Below are 11,436 nucleotides of genomic sequence, written 5' to 3'. Positions count from 1 at the left end.
TACCTTTCCAAAGGAGTCCCAGTTACCTTCCTGAATTTTACAACTGATCCCACTAATAATAGGAAGGCAGAAAAAGTACGCTTACAGAACCACCTGCTACAGGAGTGGCAAAACAGATGGGCTGGTACCACCAAAGGAGAGATCACCCGCAAGTTTTTTCCACACACAAATAGAGTATACCCGAAATCACCATCATGGTTCTTCCCAGGACTTCATACAACGTACTTAATAGCAGGGCATGGCCCCTTCAATGCAAAGCTCGCTGGCTTCAGACTCACAGACAACCCAAATTGCACTTGTGGAGAAATAGAAGACTGGAACCATCTTATGTTTGACTGTCCCATATATGAAGACCTAAGATGTATTCTAATTGCAAAAGTGAGATATCTTCCAAGAGGACAAGAATTTCTCCTCCTTGAAACCGAAGAGGATTATAAAGCATCGTCACGATTCGCCCAGGACCTCTTCGCGAGAAGAAAGGTGCAAATTGCCATTCACTGAGGAAAAGAGGAAATGCCACTCAACCATGACAACGCAAAGACAAAACTTATCACCAACCAGCATTTCTCCTCTTTAAATGAAAGAAGATTAAATCTGAAAAACTTGATGATAGACTTGATGCAAGCACAACCTCAACAACCTGAACTGCAAATACAGGACTTGTCCCAGGAATGACCTACAACCCTAGAAGTTGACATCTCTTTAGAAGAAGTAGAACTCAAATAGAAGACCTACCATGGACTTGACCTCATTGCAGCTCTGCTGCCAATGCCACAGGCTATACCTGTGCTCTCTTGCACGGTACTTTTTTTTCCACTTCCCTGGGAAGGGAAGGAGATGGTTTCACTGTCTCTTCCCCTCCTCGCCCTCCTTTTCTTCCTGGTGGGACATGGGCCTGCCCCACTGACCACAGGGGTCACCTCCTCTATCGACCCCTTACTTCCTATTTCCTCCCCCTAGCCTTCAGTCTCTTCCCTACTCTGTTCACTTTCACAGCGTAACCCCACATAGTCTAAATTTAAATCTTTGACCTGGGGTCACCTTCCCTATTGGCTCCATATTTCTGGCTTTCCCCCGTCTTCATTCTTCCCCCTAAACACTAGCGAATGCCCCATACGATGTCAAAATTAAAAAAAAAAAAAAAAAAAAAAAAAAAATTGTCAAAATTCCAAATCATACGAAAACCCCTTTCGGCCTACCTTTCAGTGACTACTTCCCAATACTATTAAATTATTTTATTTATTTATTATTATTTTTATTTTTTATTTATTATTATTATTATTTTTTTAATTTAATTTTATTTTATTTATTCATTTTTTTATTATTTTTATTTTATTTTTTTATTTTTTTTTTATTTTATTTATTTATTTATTTATTTATTTTTTTTAGGTCCTTGCCACTGAAATCTCAGGAAATTAGGTGGCAGGACCTGCCAGAGTGAAAACTTAAAATTACTGGGTACCTGGTCTGCCTCCACGAGGCATAGTGTGGACAACGTTGGGCCCCAGCAGGGGTCTAGCGGCTAAATGGCCAGAAGAACAACAATACACAACACTACACTTACAAAATCCATACACTTTTAAATCTCTGGCCTTCCCAGTGAACTGGTACACCTACAATGAAAGCAACGCGGAGATGGGGGAAACCTCTGGTGCCGTTAGACACCAACACACTATACACTATACACTATACTACTACACAGAGTACGCTACCCAGAGTTGGGGAAACCCCGGTGCTGCTCGTCACGTAACATTAAACACTGAAGTTCTTTGATGTATCCATAAAATTTTGCACAGTTCAGTTCACTGTACGGACCTGCTAACTTATTTTAACATAAAACATTGCTTAGAAACATTTAGCAGTGTTAGAAAATTCATGCCAAACATGTTCAGTGTTCTTCCATATTTATCAATAATATGTTGCACTCGGAGTGTGAAGTTGCGAAGAACATACCTCGATGTTTCCTCCGATAAAAAATAAATTTCATCTTCAATGATTTTCTTCAGCGCCCGAACGGTTCATGTATTCTTCGGGAACATTCTCTTTTTGAGATAACCCCGGAGATAAAAATCACATGGGTTTAAATCAGTGACGTTGGAGGCCTCGCCACTCTTTTTGCCATACATCTCAGGGTAGCGGTTAGAAATCACTCTGTCATAAATTTCATCCAGGAACTCCGGGAGAACTCTTAAATGTATTCTGTGTTGCCAATAAAATCTCAGAATCGTTCTCTACGGAGTAATGATGTTGTTAGTACGAAAAATTCGTTAGTACGAAAAATTCGAAGCTTGAGAAACTGCAAAGAAAAGAAATAGTATGAGGAATAAAAAAAAATTACACTTCATAAATGCTTTAGATTTAGATCCTTTTAATGATATTTATTCTTTTGTACAGCTCTATATTAATCCATATGTTACATTTCTACAAGTTTATATTTTAAGTTTTGAAATTAATTTTAAATTTTACAAACATCCATTCAAAATTTTAATCAATGGCTAATTGTTTTTATTTAATCATGCTTTATACTATTCCATTTATTTATTTTTTATTTATTTTTTGTATGAATTGTTGTGAATTTAATGTTCTACAGTTTTTGCATTTATTTTTTTATTGTCAGTCTAGGAGATTGTAAAGGTTTAAAATGTTTTTTTTTTTTTATTATACTTTTATTTATTTCTTGTTTTCGGTACATTGTAATTGTGGAACGACCTACAATGTATGTAAAAATTAAATATATAAAATAATAAAATAAAATAAATATGGTAGAGTGTCATATTGAAAATTGCAGCCTGACACTAGATGGCAATGATGATCTTATAGTAGTAAACAAACAATTATCCCAAACTTGAATACATGTTGGTCTCAATCATATGGCTTCAAAGTTACCTGATTCAAGAACTCTGCCAAGCTCTTGATTCATGTCCCATCTGTTTTGAAGTGACGTCACTGTTATTGGAAATATTATCATGTTACTGTAGGGGTGACCCCTGAATTTTCTAAGGGGGCAGTTAAAGCATTGTTCCGGGATATCATTAAGCTTTAATCATCATGGCGCATTTAAAAATTCGCATTATTTTGATAAGGAGGAGGCTATTATCTATTATCCCGAACGCCCCTATTTTACTGCAAACCATTTAGTTACAGAAGTATTGTTAGGTGGAATTTTCTACTTAACAGTGCAACTTCCTTCCCTGCAGTAACATGAAAAAAGAAATAATCAATTTGCGAATTTTAATGATGTTTACCTACCTCCTCAACGCGAATTACTTGAGTAAGAGGTGATTACTTTTGTGAGGTGATTAGCCTAACCACTCTCATCTTACCTTAAAAATACATTTCTCTAACTTTTTAGGCGCATTCGCATATGCTTAAAGTACCGTCTTGGCCATGTCCGCCGTTCACATCTAACAACTCGATTCCTAAACGGATTTTCCTGAAATTTTATATTTGCTTCTTTTAGAGCGCAAACCATTCCAAATTTCATTAAAATCGGTCAAATAAAAATTCGGAAATTATTATTCCTTTTCTTTTTCCATATATACTATATCACATAGGCTATGGATATATTGTACTGTAGTTGAAGCACTGAATATTTGTATTTATTGCCGGATAAAGGAATGAGTAATATGGTGGATGCGCAGAAATGTTCTCAGTTTAAGCAGTGCGCATATGAATATTGTCACTCTTTAAAGAAAGCTCGTTTTTTGTTACCAGTTTACTAAATATATAATCATGAATGATTACTAATTGTTTATTATATTAATCACAACAGAAACGTGAAATGCATGTTATATTTCAATTATTAATAAAAATCTAGGCGGAAATATCGTAAGTATCTTAAAAATGTTGAAGATCTGAGATATGCAAATAAACAAATAGCAATAGATATGTATTGCTATTTGTTTATTCCATTTTGTCAAATCACAGAAGACCAATGCAGTGCATGTTGCATTTAAATTTTTATTTAAAAAATCCAGGACGAAATAAGTAAAGTACTATAAAAAGCTGTGTGAATATTACACTGTGAGATATTTACAATGAAATGAAACAATTACTTCAATATACGGTATTATTAGTTAATTCATGAGTGATTAATTGGTAAGAAGGTAATAAATAGTTATATACTGTTTACTTCAATTAATCGCAGAAAATAAAAAATCAGTTCATGTAAGATACAAAAATCGAAAATAAAATAATTAAAATTTAGTCCTGCGTACATTACTAACTTGTTTTTAACTTGCGTCCGACTCGTTGTGCCCTTTAAGTTACTATAAGTGATCACATCTCACTAAGACATTTCTATTAATGGTAATTCTCACTTATACATGCAGAATTATAAGATATGTGAAGGATGATGTTGCGAAACCGAGTATTGGTAAGAATTTTCAAGTGTCGTTAACGAAATGTCGTTAAGTACAGTATATCTGTAGCACTGAACAAACGTGAAAAAAATTTTTAATAGAAATATGATGGATTTCATATATTTTTTACGCTTATTTCAAATGTGTAGCCAGTTTTTCCTTATCACCATCAGTTCACAAGCTGTTTCATATTTTAGTTTGCACGTACTTAGATTTTGGTCTGTCTGTCCATATTAGTTCAACTGATGATTGAGAAGTTCTGCGGCTAGGAGTTTTCTAGATCTTGCACCAGTAGTAGTTTCCGGAAATTTCTAGACTGTTCTATCCCCACCTGCTCCCACTATGTCAGACAGATATATAAAATAAACCTCCCAGACAGGTCACGTCAGTCAGTTGGAGTTATAAGTGTGTGAGTTAACGTTGTTACATATTAATAAACTCGTGTTCTTTTTTTATAATTTGTGGTGTCGATGACAATTTAAGGTGCTTTTTAAAATATCACGTCAATGTATTAATTTACCAGATAGCTTTTATTATATGTGCTGAGATTACACAATTAAACCTCACAAACAGTCTGTAATTCCTCCAAGGACAAGAATTAGGCGCCTTATATATACTGCATTAATTGTGCTTCGAATTTCGGAAGCTGGTTAAAAAATTAAACATAAAGTATCACCCATCAGAACTGCCTCCACAGTGAGTTGCCCAGATATTGCACTGCTTTCAAACAAATGACATCTCGAAAAGGTTAATACCATTCATTTAAAAGATAAGACGATGTTATAAACAGCAGATTGACATTTTGGCAATGCAGTGACATCGTCAAAAGGTTGATCTGTCAGTTGCAGCAATTTCAAACAAATGTGGCAATACTAGGGCAGCTCGTTTTGAAGACAGAGTTTTTAATTCTGTGATCATTAAAACCATTGCAATAACAAAACAGTTTAAATCCAATTTGCCGTACGGATATGTCATCGACCATTCGAAGGGAGCTCTTGATGTAATGTGCAGAATATTGAATTGGAAAGAGTAGTTTAATTTGATTTTAAGTTCTTGTGGGTCAACTTTACAGGGACACATTCTAAAAATTAGAGAATTCCAGGGACAAATAATTTTCTGGAACTGCTCGCTCGACCGGGAACGTCTTGCAACTCTACTTTACATGCAGTTGTAACTGTTCACCTCTCATTATCAGAGATCTCAGTTTCTCGGACTGGAAATCTTTCTCAGTTTAGAGTTACTTATTTCTATGGAGTAAATTTTGAATCCCTGTTTTAAACTCTGGCATTTTTTTCTACCAGCCTCTATCTCTTCCAGCTAACCTTTTCGTGAAACAAATGCAGAATTATAGTTATTAGACGGATCTCTCATATCACCGTAAGATTTTACTTCGGGAACGGTACAACCGTTTCGTGCACTCTGGAAAAACATTTCATTAAGAAATTTCTTTGACTTTATCGTTCTTTGGATTTCTTAAGGAAAGAAATTTGTTTCATTAAGAAATTTTTTTCAACCCGTTCCTTCTTAAATAAGGAATTCTTTTTTGGAGCTTATTTTGGAAGTTTAAAAGTTCGGACCACTTCTGATTTCAAATTTCTAACCTTTTTGTATATATGGCAATGTAATATGACGTAATGAAATTAGTAAAAATCATCTATAAAATGCTGAGAACATTTTGCGTTTATTATAAAAGTAATTTTATTCTTTATTAAGCATGCCTAGGCAATTTCTGCTTCGTTTTATCATTTTTAGCAAAAGAGTAGTATTCAATTTTTGTATGATTGTTTTAATGTAAAGTTACTCCAGTACTAATAAGGATATATGATGATTATCGTAGAGCAGTTTCTCAGTGTGTGGTGCACACTTGGTTTTTTTAGTGGACCGCGTGTTGTTTTTATGAAGCATTTTTTAACGTAATACAGATAAACCATCCTACTAATCCAGATATGAAGCGTATTTTATTTCATTTTTCGAGATTAAATGTATTAAAGTATATATTGATTTACAAAAGTATGTATACAGATACTTTTTTCTGAAACTTTTATATTACGTATAAAAGTTTTGGATCCTCTGTCTCTGAGATATTCTTAGGTATTCAGCACTGACTGTGAGCTATGTGGTTGGGTGGGAGACATCACAGTAGGGCAGTACGACAGGCAACGTACACAGTGGCACCCCTTGTTTCCTCTAACCAGAAGAATGTCGGCATTTTTATTTTTAAATCTGAACTTAATACATTTTAACTGAAATCGCTAACTATATTTGTAGTCTTGTGGATATTTGTATGCTGACCTGCCAACTTTAGAAATTAGGAACCTGAAATATTTTAATGCAGTTCGCTTTTCAGCCCATAAGATTCGGAAAAAGCAAAACTTTTTCGAAAAATGCGGATTTTAACAACAAGGGCGATACACGTTTCAGTATAATTTAGCCTATCGTCAGGCTGCATTAATTATATTGACTGATAAATTTAAAAACAACAGGAAATTACACAATTGTTATTTTCCTGTAGTATTTAAGGTTAATAAAGGGAAATCCCACCCAGGAAATTAAATGTTTATTATTTTTAAGAGTTTATCCACATATTCACGATCGACATACGTACTACTTCAGTTTGATACACACATTCAGTTTAACGGATTATAATCCGTTATAAAACAGATTATAATCCGTTACGAGGGGTTTCCGAAAAGTAAGGTAATATATATATTTTTTTCTTAATAATGGAGAAAGGGCATGAGATGAAACGTGGTGAACAGATAGACCCGTTAATAACGTCCAAAAAGACCGCAAGTGCAGTGTTGCGGTACTGTCACCTCAGCCGATTCCAAATGCAAAACGGCGGCTACCGTGCGAGTGTGGTCCAAAACAGGTGTTCGTGAATTTATTCGCTTTTTGCAAGCAAAAGGGTCTTCACCAAGTGACATTCACCGTGAACCGGTTGCTGTGTATGGCGAAAAGGTGATGACAAAGAAGCATGTGTGTTTTTGGTGCAATGAATTTAAAGCGGGCCATGTTGACTTTGAAGATCGACATCGAGCGGGCAAGCCTTCATCGAGCAAGACAGAAGACAACATTTCGCGCATTAAGGGCATCATTCTTGAAAACAGGCAAGTGAAACTGCGTGAAAGTGCACAAATAGTGAACGTGAGTAAGTCGACTGTTCACGAAATTGTGCATGGTGACCTGGGCTTTCGAAAAGTGTGCTGCCGCCGGGTGCCCCGACAGGATACACTTAAATAGAAGGGATACAAGAATATTTGCTGACGCTATCGAGGGAGTAATAGGTGGATCGGAAAACTCCTAGCTTGGAAGATACACAGACTAATAGATTAACTAGAGTCGCACAGTTGTCAGACAATTGTCAGAGGAGGACAAAGCAAAACGCATGGGGATGTGTCTGCAGAACCTCTTGCGATACAGCGAGAAAATCCTCTCCATCGTCGCTCTATCGCAACAGGTTCTGCAGAACCTCTTGCGATACATCGACGAAGGAGAGGTTTTCTCGCTCGCATAGTCACAGCAGACAAAACGTGGGTTCATCACTTTACCCTGGAGAGCAAACAAGACTCCACGACCTGGAAACATCGCCAATCTCCTGTGCGCAAAAAATTCAAAACTGTTCGCAGTCTCCGAAAAGTCGTGGCCACAGTGTTCTGGGATCGCCAAGGCGTTCTGTTGGTGGATTTCTTGCCGAAGGGAGGAAAAATCAATGCACAGCTTTACTGTGCAACTTTGGAAAAACTGAAAGCCAACATTCGACGCAAACGACCAGGACTCCTGACAAGTGGCATGATTTTTGTTGCACGACAACGCAACTCCACATACTGCCCACACCACTCGTGAGTGGTTGCGCAATAATCGTTGGGAAACTCTGTCACATCCCCCTACAGCCCAGACTTAGCGCCTTCAGACTTCCATTTGTTCTGCCCTTTGAAAAACCACCTTTCAGGAAAGTATTTCACCACTGATTAGGAACTTCATCAGGCGGTGCGACGTTGGTTACTGCGTATGGGCACCGACTTCTTCAGTGTGTGTGTGTGTTATGGGTGTTTAATGGAGCATACGCTACACTGGCTATAGTGCACCTTCTTCTTCAGTACTGCTATTAATAAACCGATTCATCGTTGGGACAAGGGCATCAGTAAAGCTGGAGACTTTGTGGAGAAGTAGTGCAGGTTCACTTATTTCTTGGTGTATAATTTCAACTTCGTATTATTAAACATCATCGAGGAAAAAAATGTGTTACCTTACTTTTCGGCAACCCTTTGTATATAAGTTCTGACATCACACCCTGTCAATGAAGAAAATCAAAAACAACAATGGTCCCAATATCGTATATACAGTCAGTGATTACTGAATTATGACCACCCAATCCGTAATGGACTATGCTGCGCAGGTCGCATTATAAAAAGCTGAACAGCTTCGTACATTCGAGCAGTGATGATTTGCATCTCGTCGTGCAAGTCAAAAGTGATAACGCAGCAGTTATGAGCCGTAGTAAAGATAACACGGAGATTCCAAAAGGTATGAATGTGGGTAGTTGTGGCTCGGATGCTTCCATATGTCTGCCAATGTCAAAAGTAAATAACGTTATAGAGCAGATATCTTCTTTAAAAGGCACAAAATGTGATACTGTTGTACACATTGGCTCTAATGATATTAAGAGTAGGAGATCTGAAGATATTATTATTATGCAAGGAAGCCTGAGGCTTTTGTTGCACCAGCCAAAAAAAAAAAAAAAAAAAGTCTTAGTTACCCAGAGAGAGAGAGAGAGAGAGAATCACCAATGTATAATTTTGCAGAGGATATAATGGTTGGCGGGGTGTTTAATAACAGTAATGACGTTTATAACAGTTCAATGCCTAAGTGAACAGTGGCTGTTATCTGTGCAAATGGTGGCCCAACACGATATTAGATCATAATTCAGTGATCACTAGGTGTATATTCTCCTACCATCCTCCACCCCCTGAGGAAAATCTGGCTATCACATTTTGTATATAAATTAATTGCAGTTAAATGTTGTTATTGTTAACACAACTATTCACAAGCACAATTAACAAAGGGAAAAAAGTTTTCCTATAAAATGGAAAGCTATTTTTCCTACACTGTTGTCTGACATCCGAAACATTGGGGAGAAACAATACTAAAAAAAAAAAAAAAAAAAAAAATCCTCAAACAAGCATGTTTCCAAAAATATTTTTAAAAGCAATTAATTAAGTAAGAATTAAGAAGAATGTAAAAGCGTGTACGAAGCACATGCTTGAATTTCTCCTTACGAAACAATGAGAGCCGTGCACTGGCAGATTTTGAAGTCTATTTGACTGTATCAAACATAATGCAATGCCGGATTTAGTTAGTCCTGGCCAGGGTGCACGTACGCATTAAAAGATAAAAATCTTTACTACTTAGGGTGATTTTTTTTTTTTTTTTTTTTGGTGAAGGAGCCCTTTACGGCGTTGATGTCCTGAGGCAACTGCGCCACTCAGCACGGGTAAATCCGGCCTTGCGTATACGCGTATTTAAAAACTGAAATAAATAAATAAGAGACTGACGAAAATACGGAAGAAAAGGATTTCTGGACAATCTCGTAAAAGAACGTGAATAATGGAAAATTTGGCAGGTCTGTGTTTGAGTATTTGTTTCCAAAAAAAAACTTAAGTCATAAAACTGAATCAAGTTTTCGTTTGCTTTTTTACAGTGGTATTGGAATATCTCAAAAGCGCTGGGCTTGACGCGACTGCCCTGCCTATCTGGACCTAAATAAGTTAGAGTACTCATTACTTCATAAAGAGTCTTTGCCAAGTCTGTATGGCAACTGATTGGAGTAATTCATCCTTAAATTTTGTAGCTTCGACATCCCGGATTGCTGTTTTGAGATCTATCTTACATATTCCTCCTCTGTAATGGTGAAGAAGAGCCACATCTGTAGGCACTGTATACTGCTCCCAGTTATTCATATGTTTCCATACACAATGAATTCCTCCCTGGATCATCGAATACGGCTTAACAATATATTTGGACCTTTGGTAGGCCGGCCAAATTTTATTTTCTCTTAAAGTTCGTACCTGAGTTACTAGAGGAGGTAATAGCAACGCATTCAAATCGGGTGGATATTCTAAACAAAAAAATGTCTGTCTGATTATATAACTCCCAAACTGTTTTCCTTTGCCGCTTTTAGTAGGTAAATTCTTTATCATCTCCTTTAAAGATTTTTGTTTTCTTGGAACAATGAATTCATCCCAGTCCAACACGACGATGTAATCATATTTGTACATGTTTCTATATATACAGTCTTGAATATTAGCTAACTGTCCCATCTGCCAAGCTTTAGAGAAATCCTGGGGGATATTCCACTGGAGAAAATCTATCGAATATGACTGTTGCAGTTCCATAATAAATCTACTCGTGTAGTTTGTAGCCTCATAATCATAAAAAGTGAAGTGCTCCACCTGTAGAATTTTGTAATATGCAACAAACTCTGCAACTGCAAAAGTATGGTTAAAATTCTCGTACATAGGACGAACACAGATGGCAATGTTGTCGGAAGTGCTTTTGTTCTTAATCAGTGATTGAACTGGTATCCAATTTGATTGTTCATTGGAACGGTGTATGAACAAAGCTACTGCAGATGGTTTTCGTTCAGAAATGCAAACAAAGAAGGCGGCTCTGTACTTCAAGCCTTTATGTTCAGGAATAACATCTACAGTTGAAATTACCATACTCATTTTTCGATTTTTTTCATATAAGATTTTGCACCTAATTTTCATGCTAGTCATCTTTTGACTGTTTACAATTCCTACTACGTATATAGCAGCGTTTTTGTCATTCCTTTGACTATTCCAATATGCCGAGTAAACAGATATTTTGTCACTTAATGCTTCCCACTTGTTAGAAATGCCTCGTTGACTCTGAAAACTGTATAACTCACTTGTTATATTTGTGATATTTTCGAGATATGTTTCTTCCAGGACACTATATGTAGATTCTTCCAGGACACTATGTGTAAATTGACTGATTGATTTATAAGCTACCAGATATATCATATATAAACATGAAACGACCAGTATGCAAA

The 11,436-nt window shown here is 36.5% G+C and overlaps 1 protein-coding gene across 1 annotated transcript; it reads right to left on the bottom strand.

Moving 5' to 3' along the window:
* Positions 1-10,141: 10,141 nt before the first annotated feature.
* LOC150084392 (beta-1,4-galactosyltransferase galt-1-like) lies at positions 10,142-11,089 on the bottom strand. The gene has a single exon (XM_090376213.1). The coding sequence runs from the start codon at positions 11,087-11,089 to the stop codon at positions 10,142-10,144; it is 948 nt and encodes a 315-aa protein (XP_090232339.1).
* Positions 11,090-11,436: the final 347 nt, after the last annotated feature.

The sequence above is a fragment of the Mastigoproctus giganteus genome, chromosome 6, assembly GCF_048544385.1.
Source record: "Mastigoproctus giganteus isolate SK-2022 chromosome 6, ASM4854438v1, whole genome shotgun sequence".
Classification (NCBI taxonomy): Eukaryota; Metazoa; Arthropoda; class Arachnida; order Uropygi; family Thelyphonidae; genus Mastigoproctus; species Mastigoproctus giganteus.
This window is presented reverse-complemented; position numbering and strand designations above follow the sequence as displayed.

Bases quoted from the DNA above. Each gene is read 5' to 3' on its own strand.
- LOC150084392 (XM_090376213.1), bottom strand. From the start codon at position 11,089: ATGAGTATGGTAATTTCAACTGTAGATGTTATTCCTGAACATAAAGGC.